The sequence below is a fragment of the Corylus avellana genome, chromosome ca1 (assembly GCF_901000735.1).
Source record: "Corylus avellana chromosome ca1, CavTom2PMs-1.0".
NCBI lineage: Eukaryota > Viridiplantae > Streptophyta > Magnoliopsida > Fagales > Betulaceae > Corylus > Corylus avellana.
The window spans coordinates 27,083,483-27,109,454 of NC_081541.1; the positions used below are offsets into that span (position 1 = coordinate 27,083,483).

Consider the following 25,972-nt stretch of genomic DNA (forward strand, 5'->3'; position numbering starts at 1 on the left):
AAGGTGACTTAATGACAAACGGCTAGAAAATGTGAGATGAAATATTTTTCATAAAACTCATGAATAAATAATGAAGATAACCTAATGATAAACAGTCAAACCATAGATTCAGTTTTTTCCTCATAAAATTCATAAAGAAGACTTGATGTCAAACGGTCAAGAGGAAAAAAAAAAACAATGAGAAATAATGACCAATGTTTGTAACATTACAACACAAACTACTAGCAAAATAAACTAATCATGATCTCTAGGGTCCAAAAAAAAAAAAAAAAAAACCTTTCAGCGTGATACCTCGTTCTTGCCTGTGAAATTCGGGAACTGGTTGTGCCTTACCACAATGCGACCAAAATTTGTTAAAACCTATTTATCAAAAAAAAAAAAAAAAAAATTGTTAAAACCTGATCACATATCACATACTTTTGGCATCCCATTCTCATCCATGGACCATAGTCATGTAACTCAACTCCACTCTTAGCTACCAATTGAATATTATAAGATCATTACAATTTACAATTTATTATAAAACATGTAAGCTGAAAATTCCAATTGAGGGCTAAGCTTAGACAATGGAAATTCTTTAAGCTCACATCCTCACACAAGTCCATTTTTTTTTCTTTTATTTTTAAGATCACATTCTTTACTGGATGTAGTAATGATTTGCATTCTCCAAGTTGACTATCTTTTAAGTTGCTACCAAAATTCACAAAAATCTAAAGGAAATAAAGGCACCGACTCACCTACAACAATTTTTTTTTTAAAAAAAAATTAAATAAAAACAACACGGACTCACCAAACAACAAAATAATTTTTTTTTTTTAAAAAAAAGACAAAACAAATAAACTTTCTAAGATTATGGAAGACTCATGTGATCATTCAGACACTCACCAAACAACGAAGTGTCGTGTCACTCACCATTCACCAACAATTAGCAAAGACAAACTTGAAACTTCGTATTAAAATAAAAAAATTGCATTGACCTGGTGCTGGCGAGGCAGACTTTTGAGTCTTTTGCTTATGCCTTTAAGCCTTTTCAAATATTTGAGAGAGAAAATGAGAGTTTTGCATAGGCTAGGCTCACAGTCACGCCGCTCACCAGTCACCACACACCAACACACGGCTTTGGCCTTTGGGCTTCACGCCTTCACTGTTTCAGTTCACCAAAAAATCATATTCAGATTTCAGAGTAGAGATAAAGAGTTGCAGTCTTGCAGATATACACTGGCAGAAAAAATAAACAAGCATCTTCAATCTTCCAACTTCCAAGCTTTAATTTTTCGTCAAATGGATGATGAATCTAAGATTGTAAAAGAGATCCACGACTCAGTCATAGACTCATAGTGCACGCTTCCATTCTAGAGACAGTAGAGTAGTTTTGAAAGTGAAGAGAGATGAGAGAAGCTGAATCACACGGAAATGTTGATTTTGTTTTTAAGAGACAAGATGTGATTTTTATCCTGATGCCAGGCTGCCAACAAAGGTTAGTTTGATGCTTGACTCTTGATGTAATGCTACACAAAAGCTCAAAAATCCAAATCAAATTGTAGTTCTGCTAGTTAGAAATGAACTAGGGAAAGACTGTCTAGTCATTTAGGGGCAAATAGAATGATCTAATTTTAGTTGAGGTGAAATTAAAAAAAAAAAAAAAATTAAAGAGGATAAAAATATTATTTTGTTGGGACAAATTTTTTAATTTAAGAGACAAATTTATAAAATATATATATATATAAAAGAAGAATTTCAAAAAATATGGGGGGACATTGCAACACGTCCGTCCGCCCCTGCCCACAACTCTTTGTTGCCCTACTTGCTGTCACTATACCCTTATTCTCAGTCTCTTCCTCGGCGGCTTCTTTTTTCCTTGTTGCCACTACTATAGTAAACAACATTATCACTGATTCTCGACCCCTTGTTTAATGTTGTTTAGCAAGTGTCATTATTCAAATATCACTAAATGAATAGTGTCTTCTTTTTCGTTTTTTTTTTTTTGGTCTAAAACGATACTATTGACGTGTCACTAAAAATGATGTGCTTTTTTGTAGTGTCATTGCTAACACATCTACTAACTACAAGAGCCAAGCAAAGTTTTTATTCATTGCCAAGTCAGAAATATTTTATATGAATGAAATTCCTTATAAAAGAATTTCAACTACGGACAAGCACTTGATTACAAACACATTTCACCCAACCCAAGCTATTAGGAAATTCCTGTAGCATACAAATCTGCAGAAAACAAAAACACCTACCACAATTAGCAAGCACAAAACCACTAAACCTCTTTCAACAACACAATACTTTTCAAAAACTATCTCTTTTAGAAAGAGACTCTCCTCATTCTCTCTAAAAAAGAGTAAGGCATTTCCCTCTCCTTTGTGAGGCTTTTCTTCCACCTCCAGTGGTTTTTCAAGGGAGGAGGGATGGATCTTTTCTCCTCCCTCCTCCTTTTCCCTCTTGTTTTCGTTCCCATTTGGTTTTGTTGTTTCCCCCATTGTTGACGTCTTTGTTTCCTCCAAACAACAACCTCACCGCCACACTGATCTTCGGCCCCTTCCCATTCCACGTTGCCAACAATCTCCCGAGTTTGTAGAGGTTTGGAGATCTGGTTTTTCCAAGGCCATATTTGTAAGCTTCTGTTAGCCCTACTCGCAGACCTTCCCACCCCCCCCTCCCCCCAGCCCCGGCCGCCAGGGTGCTCCCTGAGCCTCCCGCATCACTGTCACTATCGCCGTTGTCGGTCGACTCCTGCCTTTGTGTGTTGTGTGGCCCTCATGCGCTGGCGCGTGGATCTCACTCGCCGACGAGTGTCCTCCACACGCCGATGAATGGAGTCCTCATCCCAGCATCTAGCCTCTCGGTCTCGCAGCTCCAACGCCCTCCTCAGTCGTTGCTGCTGTTTTTTTGGTGTTTTGTTGTTTTTCTATTTTATTTATGGTGTTTTTCTACAACCTTTTTGATGTTTTGCTGCTCTCTTTGTTTTTTGTAGGTTACCGTCTCCTTGCTCAGTTGTGGTTGTTTCATTTAGCGGAGACTTTTGTAGCCGGCATTTGTTTCTCGCCAATTGTTCTTGTTCTGTTTTTGACAATACTCCACCTGCAACAAATGCTTGAGTGTGATTGTCGCACGTATCGCTTTGGGCTCCTAACCAAATCCTTTTGCACCTATATACCGCTTTGTGTGGCCCTTAAAGAGGCCTGAAACCTTTTTGGAATTATTGCCTACTGGTACTATTTGTGTTTGTGTTTTCCTCTATATTGCCTTTTCTATTTGAGTCTTGTTGTTGGGAAATCCGCCTCACTTTATTCGTTTGTTCCTTTGTAACCCTTGTCCCATTATTGAATATATAAAAATAAAAATAAAAAAAAAAGAAAAGAAAAGAAAAGAAAAGAGTACTTTCCACCAACAAGTACATAGCCAAGCAAACACAACACAAAGAAACACTCTAGCCTGCAGCAAAGATCTTTCTGGGAAGACTTGAACTGTTGCATAATTATAAATTGGGAAAAATATACTTTGTCCTTCAAAGTTTCACCTCATTTTTAATTTGGCCTTCAATTTTTTAAAATTGACAATATACCCTAATAAAGTATTAAAAATTCAAAATGTGACTCATCTATTAAAAATTTATGTTTTATCCTACAAAAATGATTGAAAAGACCTAATTGCCCCTATATTTTTGAAAAAAAACAAAAAAAAAAAAAAACCAAAATTTGGGGGTGGCGAGTGGGGTAGCCGAACTACCAATTTTTTATTTTTTTTTATTTTCATTTTGGTTTATTTAATTGGGGGCATTTTTAAAATTTTCTAAAAAACATGAGACAATTTTGGGAAGTTTAAATAAAAAAACGAACGTGAGCCATTTTCCCTCAAATTTGATGGAAATAATTAATAGAGTGGCTACATTGTGAATTTTTAATACTTTGTTAGGGTATATTATTAATTTTTAAATATTTAAGGCCAAATTAAAAATGTGATAAAACTTTGAAGAAATCAAATATATTTTTCCCTTATAAATTAACACCTGACGAAAAAGGGCACAAGCAGGAAGCTAAAAGCAAAAGAAAAAAAGAAAAAAAGAAAAAAAAAAAAGGGCCTCATTTTTAGAATGGACTGCTATGAAATATGAATTTCATTATTTTCAAATTGATGGAGTACTTATAGTTTTTCTACTTCAGGTGGGAAAATTTGAAATCAATAAACAAATAAATAAATTTGCTCCAATAAAAACAGGGTTTTATAGTCTATTTTTTCAGCCGGTTAGGAGCCCGGCTATGAACAAAGTGAGATAAACAAATATATTCGAGGGCTATTAAACTTGGTCACATTAGCATAGTTGAATAAATGTGAGATAAACTGATAAAGATACGGTAATGCTAGAAACTAAATTTTTTTCTCACAACTACCTTATAATATTGACAGGATTTAGTAGTCCTGTCATGTTAGCATAGTGAGATAAATGTGTGGTGTATAACATTACTCTTTTCTAATTGTAGTGGTATTTGTAAATCATAATTCAAGGGAAAAAAAGGGTAAAGAAAAAGAATTAAAAAAAGTTAAGAGAAATGTTATATACCACACATTTACGTTACTTTTATCGTACTATGTTGACATGTTAGGTTTAGTAGCTATTTATGTTGTATAAATGTGATATAAATGTATTGTGTATAGCACTAATATTTAAATTCTACCAAAAAAAAAAAAAAGGAGAAAAAAAGCCCAAGTAAGAAAATTTCGATTCCTTGATGGATTTGGAAACCGGCTTAGGCCCTGTTTGTTTCGGCGTAGAATGTTTTACATTGAAAATATTTTAATTTTTGCGTTTGGCTCGTAAGAAAAATAAACAAATATGTTTTATATTTTCATATAAAATGAGGAGCTGCGATAAAGAGAGAGATAATGAATATGAGGTGCAGAACAAGAGTGTGTGTGAATAGAAGTCTTTACGGGGTGAAATTGAGATCAAGTGTAATTGCTTATCCATATAAGCAATTGTGAGAGTATATTATAGAGTCCACATGCTCAGACATATATTCGGGCTTCATAAGGAGTCCTCTCACAATATACTAAAAGTGTGAGGAATTAAAGCAGCAAAAAATAATTTACCTAAATTATTTTTTGGTCTCATGAAAATTGTTGAGGAAAGTTCATATACCCTCCTCAAATTACCACCTAATTAACAATGTCTCCCTCCAAACTACCAAAAATTGTCTATGTTCTCCCAATGACAAAAGTACTCTTAATAAAGTAAAAAAAAAAAAATATACTAAAACTTCTAGAAAAAACCTAAAACTAACAAAAAAAAAATAAAAATAATAAATTCCAAGGGATGGCCAAAATTAAAATTTAAAAAAAAATCCATTTTATAAAAAAAAAAATAAAAAAAAAATTTGATTTTTTTTTTTAATAAAAATTGAAAATTTTCTTTTTTTAAAAAAATCGTTTTATAAAACAAAATTAAAAAAAAATCGTTTTTTAATAAAAATGTCAGTTGAAAAAATCATTTAAAAAAATTAAAAATTTTCGTTTAATTTTTTTTTAACAACCTTTTTTTTTTAATCTTTTTTTTTTTTAAAATTAAAATTTTCATTTAAAAAAAATTAAGAACTATTTTTTTTTTTCAAATTTATAGGAGTACTTTTGTCTTATTGAGAAATCTATAAGGGCATTTATATCTTTTTCCTATTTCCTAGCAATGTGAGGTACAGTAACAATATTTTGGTAGTTTGGAGAAACATTGTCACAATTAAAATTTTAGGGGGACAAAGTCAATTGGGTGTTAGTTTGAGGGGTACGAAATTTATCCAAAATTTGCTTAATATAAAACAAATTGTCTTAAACATGTTTTTTTTGCATCTTCAGCAGCATTATGTGTTTTACCTAGTGAAAAAGTACAATTCTTTACTTTAACTATTATTTTTTCACTACACACTCCAACAGATTATCTATTTCGTTTTCTACTTGCTTTAAAATATTATTTTTCATTATTTTTTTATTATATTATTGCCAACACTTAATTAAAGAGAAAAACAAACACATATATAGAAATCATCCATAAAAACAAAAAAAAACACATATGAGGGACATTCATCTCACATGCATGTACTAATTCTTAAAACTAATAACATAAATAAATTTTTTCATCCAACTGCAATTGATTTGTTTCTATCCGTATGTTTCTATGCAATAATTTTTCTTTTTTTTGCATTAATTTTTTTATCCAATTGCAATTGATTTGTTTCCATCCGTGTGTTTTCATGAAATAAATGTTTTATGCATTCAATTTTTTTATCGGACTGTGTGAAGAAATTTTGTGAGCAAGAGAGATAAATTTTGTGTTTGAAAGAGAGACGTAATAGATGTGAAAAAGTGTTCAGAAGAAATAAAAGATGTTTGGTGAAAAGATGTGAAATAAAGAAACAATAAACAAAAGAAAAATAAACAATATTTTATTCATCTAGTATGCTACCGTGAATAGTTACATTTACAAGCTACTCTTTTGGAACTAAAAAAAAAGTAATAATAACTAAATAGAGCTAATATTAATCTTTTAGCTAAGTGAATGACGTGGCAGTGGCACTGAATGACGTGGCTTCTTTTAAGGGATCAGATTAAACACAGTTGGAACTGTTCACTGGACAAAGACTACACTCAACAGGATCTGAGCAACACAGCAGAGCATATACCTAACGCCCTTTGATTTGTTTCCAAATTGAAAAGCGGCGGCGTTTTTCTGGCTTCTCTCTTTCTCTCGCACACACCGACAGATACTCCGGGAAGTGAGCAACCATGTCCCTTTCGATGCTCTCAGCTCCAATGCCCTCTCTTCCCGTCTTCTCTTCTTCGTACATTTCAGTGAAGCGCACCGTTTGGTGCCGCGTCTCGCAGTCCCAGGTGGCGGTGGTGAATGGGCCGGTGGACGACGCCAGGGTGTTGGAGAGGAACGAGATCCGCATCGGGCTCCCCAGCAAAGGGCGAATGGCCGCCGACACGCTCGATCTTCTCAAGGTATTAATTCTTCTTTGCCTAATCATCTGTTTGGTTCCCGAGAAATGCCGGAAGATGAGTTCTAACCTTTTTTTTTTTTGTGATGAATATTTTAGGATTGTCAGTTGTCTGTCAAGCAGGTGAATCCTCGGCAATATGTTGCAGAAATTCCTCAGGTGCGGCATTCTCCTAATTGTGTATAAATTGAATTGTCATCTAGCTGGTAGAGTAAAAAACGTATAGAAAGGATCTTAAATCAATTAGTGCATGTTTTGCTATTGTGATTTGCCAAAGGAAAATTATGTTCATGCGTGATTACATTGTGGAAACAATCTAGTGAACTTTGGATGGTTAGTCCTAATCACTAGAGGTTTTCTATGGATTATTTGTAATGGGTCTGATAGGATCCATATTCAGCTTAGTAGTTGGGCTGTTAGCCCATTTGTAAGAAGCTGTGCTAGTTTATTCTGTTACAAGTTGTTGTGTATAAAAATGGCCCAAGAATAATGTATGAAATCATCCAAATAATGGATTTGGCTTAGGTGCTGTAAAAAAACTACGGCACATATGCAACACATATGCTCAACAGTCTAGATTTAATTCCAAGTTTTTTATGAGAGAGAGAGAGAGAGAGAGAGAGAGAGAGAGTAAAATCAAATCTAGACTGTTGAAAAAACTACAATACATGTGCTGTAGGTTTTTAGCACATAAGCTAAATTCCCAAAAATTAGACAAATTTCCTTCTTCTTGGAGAGTGACTTCTCGAAAGAGTCAATGCTATTTTCTACTACATACATCCATTCATTCCACTTCCATTTAATTCATCTTCCATCCAATCCATTACAATTCCCATTCGAGATATGCCATAATAATTACAATTTACATCCAGTCTAAACACAATTCAAGAAGAGGAATGAATGAATGTAATTTCTTGAATTTTGTTTAGACTGGATGTAAATTGTAATTTTTATGGTGTATCTTGGATGGGAATTGTAATGGATTGGATGGAATATGAATTAAATGGAAGTGGAACGAATGAATGTATGTGGTAGAAGATAGGGGTGATTGTGTCGAGAAATCACTTTCCAAGAAGAAGAATTAGAGAAGAAGGAAATTTGTTTATTTTTCCATTTCAGTTACGCTTTGAGCAACTGAAAATGGTCTTAGCACTCTTAACTAACTCTACAACCCACTTTAACAACCCCACTATTAACTATTTTCAACTAATTGGCACGTCATTCTACAATTATAACAAAACATATTGCTACTCAGCTTTTCGAATAGACAAGTTCACCCCTACCATGTCAGTTACGCTTTGAGCATAAGAATTTATTTTTCCAACTCTAGCCTGCATCTAGACCACTCCTACCCATGGCAGCTGTGTTTTACGGTAGAGTTTTTGAAAGAGCATTTGGATTTTAGAAAATACAATGGGTAAATGATGGGATTGATTGTGTGTCAAAAGAAATGGATTTGGGAAATGAAGTATATGGCTTTGGAAAATGAAGTAGGGCAGATGCATTGTTAAATGGCTTTAGGAAGGAAAAGTTGAAGGACGCATGTTGTAGTGGGACTTTGGAAATGATGAATGAAAGAATTGAGTGGCAGTTGTCCTTTCAAACTCCTTTTGTCACGCCTTTCAAGCCCAACTTTTACCGAACATGTCTTCCTTACTTTCGAATATCCTCTTGAGAATACCACCATTTTTAAACCCATCAGCCACCTTTGTGTAAACCACAGGCACACGCTCCATCCCACGAGTGAATCTTTCCACAACAAACCCATCACAAGTGAATGTCTTTAGTCGTGCTTCAATGAAGTTAAGCTTGTGGTTGCACATGACCTGGGCAAGGGCATCCTTGGCCTAGAATTGGGCTGAGTCGTGGATGAGAACCCATAGTTGGTCATAGGTAACTATCTTGACCTCACAGTGTGGCTCTTTCGGAGGCAAGCACTGTGAAAGAGGACAATACTCTATGGAGATAGGTGATCGTTGAGAAGTATGGGATCCAGAGAGGGGGTTGGTGTTCAGAAGAAACTAGAGGACCTTACGGGGTGGGCCTTTGGAGGAATATTAGGAATAGTTGGGGAACTTCTCCAAATTTGTTTCCTACAAGGTTGGAAATGGATCCCGCAGTCGTTTTTGGCATAGTGTTTAGAGGAAACTAGAAGGCCCTACGAGGTGGGCCCTTGGAGGAATATTAGGAACAGTTGGGGAACTTCTCCAACTTTGTCTCCTACAAGGTTGGAAATGGATCCCGTAGTCATTTTTGGCATATGTTTAGTGTGTAGAAATGGCTCTCAAGTTGTCATTCCCTGAACTTTATCCTATAGCTTGTGACAAAGATGCCTTAGTGTTGGATTACTTGGGCTACTCCGACAATTATATCCATTGGAATTGGATTTTCATCAGGGTAGTTTAGGATTGGGAGTTGGAGTCCCTACACTTGTTTCTCAACCTATTGTACTCTTCAAAAACCTATCTGAGGGAGCTGGACAAAATGTTGTGGACCCCAACATGCAATCAAGGTTTTGAAGTGAAGAGCTACTATAATTCTTTATTTCCTGGAGAGCCTTATTTATTCCCATGTAAAAGTATTTGGAAGGTTAAGGCCCCACCCCACATTGCTTTTTTAACTTTGACAACAGCTTGGGGTAAGATCCTTATGATTGATTATCTGAGAAGATGGGGGTCTCACTCTAATTAATTGGTGTTGCCTTTGCAAAAAGAACAAGGAGACTGTAAATCACCCCTAACATTGTGAGTTTATGTCCGATCTTTGTCACCTGGTTCTAAATTTATTCGGAGTCTCATGGGTCATGTTTAGAAATATTCTAGAGCTGTTACATTATTGGAAGACTCAAGAAAGGGGACATTCCAACGAAGTCATCTAGAAAGTCATTCATGCACTATTAATGTGGAGCATTTGAAGAGAAAGAAACCGGTGTCTATTTGAGGACCGATTCTAATGCGCTTTGTTTAAAATCCTCCTTGAATTCTCACTTAGATTGGGTTGTAGCTTTTGTTCCTAAATTTTCCTCCTCGAATCTTGTGGATCTTGTTCACTTTTTAGACTTCAGACACCATTAGGGATGTTTTCACTTGTATATTTTTCGTGTACAAGGGCTTTGCCTTTATTTTTAATAAATTATTGTTCATAATAAAAAAAGACACTTCGAAGTTTGGCACTACTTTGAGTGTGGAGGTTGAGGTGAAGGGAATTTTCTCGTCATTGGAGGTCTCCCCGCCTCGCCTCCTCGCCAGCAAGTCCGCGGTGCCGAAGGTGTAAGACACCATGCTGTCCCTCGTGGTGGCGTTGGCCCACAAGATCCAATCCAAACCTATCAGACCCATCAACCAGTTTCAACGGAGCAACTCGAAGCTTCTCGACTTTCCTCAAAACCTTTATGAAAACCTCAGTCACAATATGAACCTTCCCTTCTCGAAGACCTGTCAAGTCCTTCCCAAGAATATGATTCATACTCAGCCACTTCCATCTTTAGCCACAATACAAGGATCTAAGTCTTCTTTCCCTGGTTTGTGACTCTTATTCCTTCCCACAGTCCCCATTACATTTGCAAAATTAAAAGGTAAGAGTTCTTCCACAATACTTGCAATTTCATGCCTTTGATACTAATTGTAACGGGTTCTTGAATTCTGGTTGTAAAGTATGGAAAAGATTGTAATTTTTGTAGTTGTTCCAGAATTGTGATAGTGAATTTGATGTATGGATGATGATGAAGGTATTGAATGTGGTAATTATAATGGGTTTGACTATATAGAATTGGATATGCGTAACACCCCACCCCATTAACACATAATATTGTCCGCTTTTGGTTCCTCCGAACCAGACTTCCTAGGAGGTCACTTATCCTGGTACTACTCTCGCATAAGCTCATGTAATTGCAGAGTTTTGATGGGATCATTGCCATCATGACTTTAAAACGCGTTGTTGTCATTGAGGGTGTAAAGTATACATATAAGCACATCTCCATCTCTATACGCAGGCGATGTGGGATGTCACAATCACCCCCTCTTAGGACCCAGTGTCCCCGCTAGCGACCCTCATGGGATTAGCCCATTCTTGGCGTCCCAACGAGTGCCCACTAGCGACCTTCATGGGCTTGTGCACACTTCTCCCATCTTAGGCTGGGTAATGGCTCTGATACTATTTGTAACACCTCATTCCATTAACACACAATATTGTCTGCTTTTGGCTTCCTTGAACCAGACTTCTCAGGAAGTCACACATCCTGGTACTATTCTCACATAAGCTCGCTTAACTACGGAGTTCTGGTGGGATTATTACCATCACGGCTTTAAAACGCGTTGTTGTCATTAATGGTGTAAAGTATACATATAAGCACGCACATCTCTATCACCATACCCAGGTGATGAGGGACATCACAATACGGTTCCTCGATTGAATCATGTTTTTATTCTTGATTTTGTTTTTCAATGAATTTCACTTGTTCTTGTTGTTCCCCAGGCACTTCGACAAGTTCTTGGCTCTCAATCTCTACAATCTCAATTAGATTGTTCAATTGACTCAAAATCTCGCTTAAGCCCTCCAAAATACTGGCTTGAGATTCCAAAATACTTGCCTGAGCATTTACTAAAGTCTTCATACTTTCTGCAATCTGGCTCATTTGTAGAGCCAACTTATTTTATATCTTTGGTGTTTTTTGTTGCCATTCCATTGTAGGAACTAAGTGCTCTGATACCAAATGTAGTGAGCTTCTTGAATTGTGTTTAGTCTGAATGTAAATTGTAATTTGTATGATATGTTTTGAATGGGAATTGGAATTGGATCGAAGATGAATTAAATGGAAGTGGAATGAATGAATGTATGTTAGTAGAAGATAGGGTTGACTGTTTCGAGAAGTCGCTCCCAAGAAGAAGGAAATTTGTTTATTTTTTGGATGATTTCATACATCATTCTTGGGCCCTTGTTATACGTGTTACAACTACTTCTAACAACTTGTAACAGAATAACTCCCCCAACTTATTAGAAATGGGCTAACAACCCAATTACCCAAACCCAACTACTAAGCTGATTATATGGATCCTATCAAACCCATTGCATTGTTCCTTTCGTTTGTCTTAATATATCACACTTTATCTGGTTACTCATAAAGGCATGTTTCTGTAGCCAAAATGCTTATATGTTAATGTCTTTTGCAGCTCTCCAATGCAGAAGTTTGGTTTCAGCGGCCAAAAGACATAGTACGGAAATTGTTATCTGGGGATCTAGATCTTGGTTTTGTGGGTTTGGATACAGTCAGTGAATATGGTCAGGTAAGCATTAAGGTATCTGGTGTATTATTTCGTGTAGCAGGACGTCTCATTGATATTTTAATACCTAATTAATTGGGTCCCTAGGGCTAGAGAAAATGTTTAGGCCTATAATTCATAAAATAAAAACCTAATTGCCTTCCCATCTCTGCCAAACGACTAATTTTACAAAGTAGTATTTTCAAAGCCATAAATTTGAAAGAATGCTTTAAAGTGAAAATGCCCCTAGAATGTGCACAAGTATTTGTTTTATAAAAACATTGAGCTTAAGGCTTGTAATGAATGTTTTACACTGACCTAGTTTATGAGATATTCAGAATAAATTATCTAGAAATCATTAAGGTTAGATAATTTATAGAGTAATCTACTATCCCCACTAATTTAGATACTGAAGCATGACTCAGGAACCACAGGAATATTTACAAAGAGCAGGATTTTCTCTCTTTTAAACACACACAGATGCACCCATTGAAAATTGGCAGAGTGCTTCCATACGCCAAAACAAACGGTTTTGTTTTTTGATAAGTAATGAAACAATCTCATAAAAAAGTATACGGTCCCATACTTTTCTTGAAGGGGAGAATTGCAATTAGCATATCATATATACTTTGGGTTATGGAGTCATTGTGGAATTAACTATCAATTGTGTATGTTTTTGTATCAAGAATTGGTATATGGAAATGCATTACCAGTAGACTTATTTATTACTTCTGTCAGGATAATGAAGATCTTATTCTTGTTCATGATGCTCTTGAGTATGGGGACTGCCGTTTATCCCTTGCAGTAAGTCATTCTAGCAAGTAGTCAACTGAAGCATGGTGCTCATCTCATAGAGTTTTCTTTTGATACCTTAGTATATCCTTTGTTCTTTCAGATTCCCAAATATGGGATTTTTGAGAACATTAATTCTCTAAAAGAGCTAGCACAAATGCCTCAGTGGACTTATGAGAAGCCTCTTCGAGTCGCCACTGGATTCAACTATGTATGTTCTGTGTTTCATTTTGTTATATTTTATCATTGCTTATTATTTTTGGAGAGATTTTCTTCTGTAAGCTTCTAGGCAGATGGTTCTTTATTGATTTTGGTTTTGATTTCTTCTTCTGCACAGCTAGGTCCTAAATTTATGAGAGAAAATGGACTAAAGCACGTGACTTTTTCAACTGCTGATGGAGCACTGGAGGCAGCTCCTGCTGTAAGAAATTGTTTTTTGGCTGTATAATTAGGAGATTTTCTTTCTTCTTCTTCTTGTCTCTTTTTCCTCATTCTATAAGCAAATTATTGTCTGCTTTGTTAGATAGTTTCAGTCACTCAAACATCAGCAAACTGAATGTTACTCTCAGGGAAGGGATGAATTTCTGCTGATTCAGAATATTGATGATGCTGCTAGTCAATTTAGTAGTTATTGACATTCTTAATAATAATAATAATAATATTATTATTATTTAATAAAACATGATTATTACTTATCAAAAAAAAAAATATATTTTTTTTCTTCCTTTCAAGCTAGTCTGTATATTTTATATATCTGCTTATTTTTTCTTCTCTAATAATATTATTATTATTTTTTAATAAAACATGATTATTACTTATCAAAAAAAATATTAATTTTTTTTTCCTTTCAAGCTAGGCTGTATATTTTATATATCTGCTTATTTTTTCTTCTCTAATATTATTATTATTATTTTTTAATAAAACATGATTATTTCCTTTCAAGCTAGGCTGTATATTTTATATATCTGCTTATTTTTTCTTCTCTAATATTATTATTATTATTTTTTAATAAAACATGATTATTTCCTTTCAAGCTAGGCTGTATATTTTATATATCTGCTTATTTTTTCTTCTCTAATATTTTGCGAGTATAGTGCTTAAATTGTGTTGGATATCATTTGATTGGCTATTCTATATGCATGATTAGGGCTACCTCTAATTGTTTTTTTCTTTTCTTCCGTACGACAAGAAATGCATGTATAAAGAAGATATTGTTCAGGGGTAGGAGGGTTGGTCTGGTCACAAAAAGGCTTAGAAAGAATTTGAGACAGAGTGAAGAAGAATTGGATGGAAACACAAGCAAAATAGAATTAGAAGTAAAATGCTAGGCACTGAAAACATAACTAAGCGACCACATATTCTTGGTGTCTTTTCTTCTCTTATTAAGGGAAAAGGGAAAAAAGAAAAGTTGTAAGTGAACTAATTCAGTTTCATGGGACTTTCAAAATGCACAATTTATGTGTGCCATGTAATTGTGGTTCTTAAAAAAGTTTATCAGCAAGTCATGGGTATAGGATGGTTGGAGCTTCTTCCAATATAGTATGAATGCATCAGTAACTGAATTGTAATATTTGATAATTAAGATATTTGATATATAAGAATGGTTTAAGAATTTTTTTCATGCTACAATGTAGAAGATGGGGAGGAGTTGTCTATTTTTTTAGTTTTCCATTGTCTATTGTATTATTTTTATTTTTATAAGTAATTGAAATATCATTAAAAGCGAAAAACATTATTCAAGTACATTAGATTCAGAGAAACACCTAGTTAGAAAAGGAAATCATGAAAATTAAGCACCAAAGGAGCTACAAACGCAGCTGTCAAAATATAAAGAGTATCAAAGAAAAAGCACCTAAGCTCTACTATCGTCCTCTCACGGTCCTCAAAACTTTGATAATTTCCTTCAATCCAAAGACATCACAAAAGGCAAGAATGCATCATCTTCCACACCAACAGTACTCTGAGTGCTACCACCAATCCACCAACAAACAAACAAGCCAACGACTCGGCATCATCCAAGACTGCCTAAAATGACTGAAAAAAACATTTCATAAAGGCACAAGCAAGCTCACAACGGAGGAGAAGATGGTCCATGGATTCCCCATTCCTTTTGCACCTACAACACCTATTGATCATAATGACATGTCGCTTCCTAAGGTTGTTTATGGTAAGAATCTTCCCTAGGGCCCTAGACCAAGCAAAAAAGGCCGCTTTCAAAGAAACCTTAGTCTACCAAGTACTCTTTCAAGGGAAATAAGTGCCATCATTACCAGCAAAGACACAAAGCTAACAATGAACAACCCTTTTTTGGAGGGGCCCACCAAAGCTTGTCTTTACCTTCCGTCTAACTAACAAAATACAACAAATTGAACAATGAGATAAGGACATCCACCTACCAATCATGAGCCGCTCTAGCAAAGCTTAAGTTCCATTGATTGGAGTCACCAGAAAACTTCAAGTGAGCCACTACAAAAGTATCCTTCGCGCAAGTAATACCATATAAATTTGGAAAGACTCTCTTTAGGGCTTTGTCCTCACACCACAGATCATGCCAGAATCTAACCTTGGCGCTATCTCCCACCTCAAACTTGGTATGACTTGAAAACTTCCCCCAATCCCTCCTTATATTCTTCCATGCCCCTGCCCCATACTACTCAAGAGGCTCAATAGAACACCACCCACCCCACAAACTGCCAAATTTAGAGTTCACCACAACTCTCCACCAAAGCCTCTCTCTCATGCACATAGCAGCAAAGCCATTATCCGAAGAGAGCATGATTGAATTTCAACAAGTTCTGAACCCTCAACCCTCCCTTAGAGATTGGAGAACAAGCATTGGACCAGTTTACCGATGAAATTTGAATTCTTCGCTTAGCCCGCCCCATAAGAAATCTTGATAAAGTTTTTCTATGCAGTTTGCAACTCTCGCACAGTGAGGGAAAAGGGACATGAAATATGTAGGCAAATTGGAGAGAGTTCTCATCATAAGGGTAATCCTACCACCCTTAGACAAGTATATATTTTTCCAACTAGCCAACTGACGCTCTATCTTTTCAATAACACCGTCTCAAATAGACCTGGCCTTATAGGAGGCCCCCAACGAAAGATCAAGATTCTTCAAAGGTAAAGAAGAAACCCCGCAACTCAGAATGCCAACCAATCCATCCACATTGTCAACGTTACCCGCAAGAACCAATTCTGACTTAGCCAAATTAATATTCAAGCGAGAGACAACTTTTTATTTTTTGGGTAAGTAATAACCAGTCTTATTAAAAAACGTAAGCCAAAGTATACGGGGAGTATACACCAAGGATCACTTAATTAGAAAGGGAAAAACGAATAAGAAAATTATCAAAGCTAATCGACAACGGGGACACATACGCTATTGTCCAAAGATACAAAGTATGAAAATAAGAGGATAAAATGTCCTCCGAGGACCTCTCCAAGTCCTCAAAGCTCCTATTATTCCTCTCCTTCCATAAACACCAAAAAAGGCAAGTAGGCACTATCTTCCAAACCACAGCACTCCCTCTTAAAGCATAAAAATAAAGCATGCAAATAGGAAGGTGGTTAGGCTTAGCCCCACAACAAAACCAAAGTATCACTGCAACCAATATATGTGAAATGTTAACCTCATCTGAATGCCTAAATCCTTCAGAAAAGGCTGAGAAAAATCCCCATTACTAGTTGCAGAATGCATTCTACTTGAGGCTTCCATAACAATAACAAAGAGAAAATGCGACAAAGGATCTCTGTCTCAAACTACGTGAGCTACTAAAGAAACCAGACAGATTGCCATTCACCAAAACCGAAAAGTGGTCTGAAAAAATACAATGCGCTGTCCAAGAGCGCCATTTCTTCTCGAAACTACACCTCCTCAACAAGTAAGAGTCTCAATTGACATGGTCATAATCCTTCTCAATATCTAGTTTGCAAATCACCCTTGGCTCATTAGATTTGATTCCACTATCTAGGCATTCTTTTGCAATGAGAACAAAATCAAGGATTTGCCTACCTTGAACAAAAGCATTATGGGGCTTTAAAATAATCTTCTTCACAACCCTTCTCAACCTATTGGCAAGGACTTTGGCAATAATCTTATAAACTTCACTTACAAGACTAATAAGCCGGAAGTCCTGAAGATCAATAGCTTCGGATTTCGTCGGAATGAGAGCAATGAAGGTGGCATTAAAACTTTTTTCAAACTTACAACTAGTATGAAAATCATGGAGTAGCCCCATAATGTATGCCTTGATCACATCCAAGCAAGTTTGAGAAAAAGCCACAGAAAAACCATCAAACCCAGGCGCCTTATCACTATTTATACCTTTCACCACCTCAAGAATCTTACTCTCCTCAAACGAACTCTCTAACCAAGAAGCTTGTATATCTTGTATATTTCATGATATATGCTTCTCCTTGTATATCTTCCCTTTAAAAAAAAGTGTTAAACATTTATGGCAAGCATTTGTCATAGGTAGTCCAATTTTTACGATATTATTGATCGCTGTGTTTAATTGGAGGCCTCTAGAAAGTGTTTTTTTAGCAACTTTCCAACTTATTTCACTCAGTGAGATTAAACATGAAAAGAAATTGGGTGATTATAGAAGAAATCAATTCTCTCTGGTCCCCCTCTACTTCTTTACCCTCATTCTTTTGCCTTTGTTTTTTCAGGTTAAGACCAACCTTAGTGGTAATCCTCACTAAATTCTTGCTAAATTGGTCCAAAACTAAAAACCTTGAACGCTTCAACAAGCTATGGACAAGAAATGGCATGCACTCTCATATGTTTTTCAATTTATTTTTGGTCCATCTACTATCACGTTCTAGTATTTTTGTACTTAGATTACACACTTACGTTGTCTTATTGTCAGAATTATCGTGGCATAGAGGTAGGCAATGGCTTTGAGAGGAAGTTTTGGTTCTTATTGTAGATCAATTTATAGTATGAGTAAGCAATGTTTAGTTACTTATCTTCCTAACGCTTGCTTTAAGATCTTCATGTTTTGGATAATATTGTTGCTTGTTGTAAAAGAAAAATATGTTTTGGATAATGGTTTTATTAAGTGTAGCTATCTGGGTAATAAATACATGCTATAAACAATGTTTATAACAATGTTTATAAATACATGAGTAAACAATGTTTATAACCACATGATATTTATGTAGACTATTTGTCTTTTCTGTTAATTTAGATGGGGATAGCTGATGCTATTTTGGACCTTGTGAGTAGTGGAACAACACTCAGAGAAAACAACTTGAAAGAAATAGAAGGCGGAATATTGTTGGAAAGCCAGGTAAGCTATCGTGGGCTGTGGATGACTTTTCCAAGCATGTTATAGTTTCCAGAATGCTATTAAGAGTCTCAATTCTTCAAAAAAAAAAAAAAAAAAGAGTCTCAAGGCGGCTGGTTTTACATTCTGTCTTTATAAAATCTTGTCTTACCTAAAAGGTTCAAATATCCTTCAGGCTGTTCTTGTTGCAAGCAGGAAATCATTGATTGAGCGGAAAGGCACATTGGACATGACACATGAGATTCTTGAGAGATTGGAGGCGCATTTGAGGGCAATTGGTCAATTCACGGTATGCCATGTTTCTTAAGCTGGGGTGGTTTTCTATTTATCTTCAGCTTTCTTTTGTTTACACACTTCCATTGGCAGGTTACTGCAAACATGAGGGGAAGTAGTGCGGAGGAAGTGGCTGAGAGAATACTGAGTCAGCCATCATTATCTGGACTGCAGGTATGATTTGGGATGAAATCACTTTTCTTCCCCCAAGTAGCTTTCCCACTCGGTGTTCATTATTTTATTTGTACCAGTGGAACATAAATCATGATTGGGATCTGTATTCATGAAGAGATTGTTTTTCATGCTTGTATGCTAACCTTTTTGAATGTCAAGAGCTCCTCTAAATCCTTCGTTTGCATGTACAGGGACCCACTGTAAGTCCAGTATTTTGTAAAAGTGATGGGAGGGTAGCTGCAGATTACTATGCCATCGTCATATGTGTACCCAAAAAGGCACTCTACAAGTCTGTACAACAGTTGAGAGCGGTGAGTCATTACTATATGTGATAATTATTTGCAATGTAAAAGGAAACCTAGATTTCCCATCTCTTTTTCCAATATCACATGGTGACTGGTAGGCTGGTAGCTATGTTGGGTAGCACATATGCATGCCTGGCACTGTCACTGGCATCAAAGCTCTTTCATAATTTACTTTCATGACATGGACAAGGATCTTCTCCATTTTATTTGAAATTGATGGTATTCATTTTATAGTCAAAATTTAAAGTTGATGCATCTAATAGTGTACATGATATCAATGTTGGTACGTCTTTTAAAAAGTTTAAATAATGTGATCATGTCAACCGTTAGATGTACCAACTTTAAATCCTAGTCATGAAATGGATTGCCTTCCTTACCATTACATGTACCAACACAGAAAGGCAACCCAAATATTTACTTTCTATTTCGCTTGCCTTGCCGTGTGTCATTATCCCATTGAGGTATTTCTGGCTAGTTCCACCCTGGGTTGATTGGTTGAGTTTCCCCAACCAGGTATCCTCCTGTGAACTTATTAATTGCTTGGATATTGGTTATGCAGATTGGAGGAAGTGGAGTTCTCATTTCTCCTTTGACCTATATTTTTGATGAAGAGACTCCAAGATGGCGCGAGCTTCTATCAAAACTCGGGCTCTAGTCTCATGCAGTCGATGCCTCATGCAGCTTGTTGCAGTTCTGTATTATTATTGATGAAAAATTGGACAAAAAAAAGTGAATGGAAAAGCATCACTCTCCCGCTTTTCCAAAATGCAATATGTAGCTCAAAACTTTGTAAAATTCACTTGTGAAAATCTCTTTTTAGTTTTAAAGAGGCATTTGACCTCAAAAAAGTCTACCAAATGGCTACTTAGTATATCAATAATCATTGTGATAATGCTGTAATGTGTAGGTTTCTTTAGCATAGTAGGAGCTCAAATATTTCATTTTTTGTTTTGGAGTCTTTGTTTTTGCAATGGCAGTCGAGTTGGTACACTGCCAAATAAGTGGAAAATTTTCAAGATTCTATTGCTCAAATTGATGGGGATCTATTGGCTTTCCTAGTTTTGTAAATGCTATCAGTTTTCCCTATCATCTTTAGAGCCATTGCCATGCATGGTTCAAGTGCCTACTCTTTACCCCCCACCTTTTTTTCCCCAGAAATATACTTATTTTTGTTGTCACGCTTGTTGAATATGAAAAAATGGTGCCTGGAAAAATATTGACTATTTAATTACTTCATCAAATGAACATTTCAGTAAAGCTAGAAAAATCAATGTTGAAGTTAGGATTTTTTTCTCAATAGGTGAGAATTCCAAATGATTATGTATGGGTTGATATTGTCTTTCACGAAAAAAGTTGTCATCTCAAATCAATAAATCTTTACAATTGCCATTCATAAGTTTTCAAATTTTGGAAGGGTTACATGCTCATCTCCTTATCAATCCATAATTGATTAAAAAAATAATAAATTAATTTAAGCTCAACACTATTGGTAAAATATGAATTGATACGCCCTAAAGATTCCATTTAAATACTCCGAAGAAAATTAATTAATTTTAATTAAAACTAAATAAATCATGAGAGAAAAATCTTAAACTGCTATAATATTCGAAGTAAATGGACTACTCAATAGATGTTAAATGTGCTAGCTTTATTGTTAAACAATTAAAAAGTATGATAGTTTCAAAGGAAATTGGTAGTAGCTCACTGAATAGTCTTCTCTTTTCTTTCCGTTCTCTCTTCTCAAAAATCCATAGTCTTCCTCCAACGGCTGTCATGGGAGGAGGGAGCCTTGGCTCCTTCCTCCTTCTCCCCTTCTCCCCCTCCCGCCCTCTCCCTCTTCCTCTCCCTATCCTTCTCGCCTCTTTTGAGGCCAAATCCATCTCTTTTGAGGTCCTATCTGCCTCTTCGGAGGCCTTATCTTACGTTTTTGTCGTATTTTCTTTTTTCAATAACTGCATCGCCCAATCCTCCATTGTAAATCCATCGTTCACCGGTGTCACCGATAGCTCCCAGCTTTGAATCGGCTCCCTTCTTAGAATTTTTGGGTTTGATTTTTTTCAAAATTAGATCTAAGCATTTCGGGAAGCCACCGCCATACACGTACCTCTCCACCTTGTTCCTGGGTGTCGCCACTTCCGTCTGCCGCCAGAACCACCTCCATACAATGTCCACGTGTCGGAGTGTGATGAACACGCAACTGCGAGTAGATCTCACTCGCAGGCGCGTGCAGCCCACATGCCGTCCTTCCGGTGCTGCACCTCCAGTGCTCCACCTCATCCATCTCCGCCTCCGGTGCACCTCCATCGTTCGATGCAATTTGTGTCTAGTTTGTTATAGGTTTTGTTTTTTTTTTTTTCTTGTGTTTTTGTGCTGGAATTTCTTTCCATAGGCTTTGGATCGTTTATCATCAGTGTTTTCTTTGTTGTTGTTGTTATGGCTATCCTTCGGGTGTGCTGCAACGGTTCTCTTGGGTGCACCATTTATGGTGTACTTTTACAAACCACCTTAATTGGTGGCCAATTTTCTTGGTCTTCGTACCAAGAAAGCATAGGCCGCGTCATTCATTTGATGTATTGCCTCCTTTTTTTTTTTTTTGTTTACTCATACTAATGGGGTCGCTTTGGGGCTTATTGTTGGGTTGCCTAGCCCTTTGTTATTTGTTGTAATCTTTTGTTTTATCTAAAAAAAAAGTCAAATCAATGGAACTCAAATGCTTAATGCATAGATGGAAGATTGCCTAAAGTTTAAAAAAAACACTAACAAGTTTAAATAGCTCAATTCCTAAAAGCTCATATTTTTGTTTATAAGATTGATGGGATGGGGCACTTTCTTTGGTTGTTGTCCAAGTGACAAAAATTGGGTAGACAATCCCTTTAAGTTAGAGTTCATTAAAGAGGGAGTTAAACCCAGAACTCACATCTGACACTACTAAAAATAGCTGGCAGCTACCAAGGCACTATAAGCATGCAAAAAGACTGAAGATTTACAAAAAAGCTCACGTGAATGCAATTAATAGTTATTATGTTTAATTACTACCATAATGGTAATTATGACTCTAGTATTAAAGTGATTGTAATTCCAACAATAAAGATTAGTATAACTTCAGTCGTACCAATAATAACTACTTCGGACGTAACAATAATGATAGCTTCAAGAGCAACAATAACAACTTCAGCAGTAATAATAATGACAACTTCAATAGTGACAGTGACAACTTTATAGTAACAATAACAATCAATAATAATAACTCTAACATCAACAATATGAGAATAATTGCAACATTAATCGAAATAATCACTTAAAGTGGAGAAATGATGGAGTGATTAAGAGAATGAGGATGTGAAAGTGTTGTATTGTAGCTCTGAATGGCATAACCTCAAATTAACGATGGTTGAACCTTTGAAAAATGTTGAGTCATGTATGACGGGAAAAATAGGGTGTTGTTTGTGGCTAGATGAGCTTGCCACCAAGCTTTGCTTAAGAAGTTTGTTTTCTAGATTTTCCTTGGGTTAGAAAACATCTAGGTAAAATATAGATGAGATGAGAAACTCCCTCTATCTTCCTCTTTCTATGTCTGCTTGGAGGTTTGGACTAATCCTCCTTATAAAGTAGGAAAGTGTCATTCCGAATAAGAGGAGGAAATAGAGTTTCTAAGGATAATTCAAAGGAGTAGGATACTTTTTGTTTTTGATGGTTTTGTTTTATTTTGTTGTGTTGTTTTAAGGCTCGGGTTGATCCTCCTTATATAAGAGAGCGGACCTCATTCTAGCGGTAGAAAAGAAGGAAAATGGTGATGTGTGACACCACATTTTTATCGTAGGTAGTGTGCAATTAGGTGGGTATGTGAGAAATGAGACATTTGCTCAAAAGGAAAAGTTTGTTTGGGTTTCGTCTTGGTTCCCCAAATATGCAAGTTGCCGAGGAAGAGATTTAGTTCTCCCCTCCCCACACCACCTCCCCCCAAAAAAAAAGGGTGCATTAATGGTTGAAAGTACATGAGACGATGATGATTAACTCATGGGCTTGGTTTATGGTCGAATAAATATTAGCCGAAAGCTGAAATTTAAGACATGAACAAGTGGATTCTTACAAAAATTTTCTGTTTGGATGCAACCTATGTGAAGGAGAGATGCCTTGGTCTCCCTCGGTTGGATTAGGCTGTAAGTTTTCACTTTGGTTGGGCCCTTTGGGTGGAGCTTCACTGGGCCCAAATGGAATAGAAAGCCCTAAAATAGGCTGATGTAGACTCACTAATTGTGGGCAATAAAATAGAATAGAAAGCGATGAGCCCTAATCAAATAGGATATGAGCAGCAAAATATGAGAATTATTGATGGATGGAGATTTTATGGGCTTTTTTTTTGACACTTTCGGCCTAAAGTATGGCCCAATTTGAGTTGCCCATGTCCATCGAATGCCATTGTGCCAATAAGTAGATTGACTAAAAAAAAAAAACATATACCCTCAACAAAGATAAGATCAAATGTTATTTATATTAGGAGACCAACTTAGAAAGAATAATTTATAAGCTTAATGAGACCTCAAGGTATAAAAACGAATTTTAAAAAAGCGTAGTCTTCTAGAACTCCTCTATGATTTTTTTGAATTTTGTGTTTTAAATGTAAATTTTCATTGGCTAATTTAACACCCGAGTCCAAGTTTACAAAGATTTTAAATCTAAGACCTCTGAGTTTTTTCCTCAAATAAATAACAAAAATGATATTATCATTTTCATTAAAAAAAAAAAAAAAGGCAAACAGGCTGGGGTAGCTTGTCAAAACACAGTCTCTCTCTCTCTCTCTCTCTCTCTCTCTATATATATATATAAGACGGAGATTGCGGAGAATCCCTCTTAGAGCATGGTTGGAACGTGATAACCAAGACAAGAAAAAGTCGAGATTTCCTCCTGATCTGACATTGTAAAATGAGCCTTCACTCTTGTTTAATATGGTTAATAAAGCAGCTAAAAAATGAGGGCACTAAAGACAAGTTTTGCTAACAAGATGGGAGACCAAAAGGGCAACACTTTTGGATTGGTACATTGTCTTTACCCTTTTCTAAAATTCCCCACAAAGTCTTCAAAATGAGAAACCCATTTTAAAAGTCATAAGGAAACTCCAGTCTGGATGAGGATAAACCATGTGAAGCTCAATATATATATACATACTCCAACAAAAGAATATTCTTCATAGCAATTCAAAGTGGGGGTGAGCTTGTGATTTGCCTTGTTGGGTGGGCAAGATTTGAGAGAAGTTGAATTTGTTGCTTTCTAGATTAACACTTCACAAGCTTAGAGAAAAGAAAAAATATTGACTAAACAGTTGCCCTAGTAGTCTATAAAGGATCACATGCAAGCCATCTTAATTGGATTCCCTACAACCTAATTTGCCTTTCAGTTATTAACAACCCATACTCTCTCTTCTTTCTTTGCTGGCTTTTGTGGGATGATTTGTCTTTATGGTTGTAAAAACATGGCTCACAAAAGTAGGGCCATGAGCTAATTAGAAAATAGTGAGGGATTCAGAAAAGTAAAATCCTTCTTTGTTCAGTTTGTTTTGCATTAACATGTCATCAAGAGTGTGTTTTGGGGGTGTTTTTTTATTTTATTTTTATTTATTTATTTATTTTTAAATGTGTTTTTGTATAAATATATATAATAGAATATAAGAGAAAGAGCGAAAGCAGAGAAAGAAGGAGAATGATGAAGACCGTTAGGGCTACATCTTGAATATTGAAGTATAATCAAAACAGTATTACAATGAGTGATTTTTATAGTGGGAGTAAAAGTTGTGAACAAGAAAATTCTAGACTAAATAAGGAAGAGAATAGGCCTACAATAAACGCCTAATATAGAGAATACTCACTAAAAAAATTAGGCAAAATAGTGACATGTGGAATGTGACATTTTAAGCCCAAAAAACCTCTCTATTTAATTAAGGACGTTCGAATAGTGACATTTTACAAATGTCCTTAAGTATAGTGACTGATTTTTTCAGTGACGCGCATCTACTATTGAAACGACTCCTTTGAGAGAAGTCGTTTCATTGTTTAAACGACTCCTCTCAGAAGGAGTTGTTTGAGCAGTGCAACATTGTTCAAACAACTCCTCCTTCTGAGAGGGGTCGTTTTACTATTAAAATGACCATTGGTGGGGTCATTTTTTTGTTAAAACGACCCCATTCCAGAGCGTCCCTAACATTTGTTTTTTTTTTTTTTTTTTTTGTTGTAGTGACTAAAGATTCTAACAGTTTTAATGTGACACAAATGTGAAAAATAGTTTTTATATTTTAGAAAGTGTTTCGTGTTGTTTGTTAATGTATTTGTCTTGAGAAGAGAAAAGAAAACAGTTGGATCGAGCATTTGACCATCTCATCTAAAAATCAATTAGTGTTCAGTGAGAGAAGCCAAATCCTTTTACGGCATTTGAAATCGCATCCTACAATGCATGTTATAAGAGCTGTCCAAGTGAGCAGAGTGACATTGTTGCACCTCAACAAAAACAAAAGATAGAAAACACACATAACCATCTTTTTACAATTAGCTTACAAGAAATCTATGGAGTAGTTTGAGGAGAGATCTGGGGAAGGCGAGCTTTTCTCCCATCCAAGTTGGCATGAACATGGAAGCTTCATAATCAATGGTTATTCTAATCAAAAGTACTGAAAAAGCAACAAATTAGTCAAAGTGTTCGGCTAAAACTTGTCTTACTGGCATAGTGGCATGACTGTTAAATTAATCACAAACTGACAAATCTAAGTAACATGAACATGTCTACCAAACACACACATAAAACAAACCATAATCCAAAAAAAATACAGACATCTGCATGTGGATTCTATGTTAAAAAGGTATATGTAATGTGGGTGTTTGGTCAGAAGAAAT

The 25,972-nt window shown here is 35.8% G+C and overlaps 1 protein-coding gene across 1 annotated transcript; it reads left to right on the forward strand.

Moving 5' to 3' along the window:
• Positions 1-6,669: 6,669 nt before the first annotated feature.
• On the forward strand, positions 6,670-20,123 carry LOC132167972 (ATP phosphoribosyltransferase 2, chloroplastic-like). The gene is made up of 11 exons (XM_059579028.1): positions 6,670-6,999; positions 7,095-7,154; positions 12,164-12,277; positions 12,992-13,057; positions 13,149-13,256; positions 13,383-13,466; positions 18,241-18,342; positions 18,515-18,628; positions 18,706-18,786; positions 18,978-19,097; positions 19,651-20,123. The coding sequence occupies exons 1-11, from the start codon at positions 6,781-6,783 to the stop codon at positions 19,744-19,746; spliced, it is 1,164 nt and encodes a 387-aa protein (XP_059435011.1). The 5' UTR covers positions 6,670-6,780; the 3' UTR covers positions 19,747-20,123.
• Positions 20,124-25,972: the final 5,849 nt, after the last annotated feature.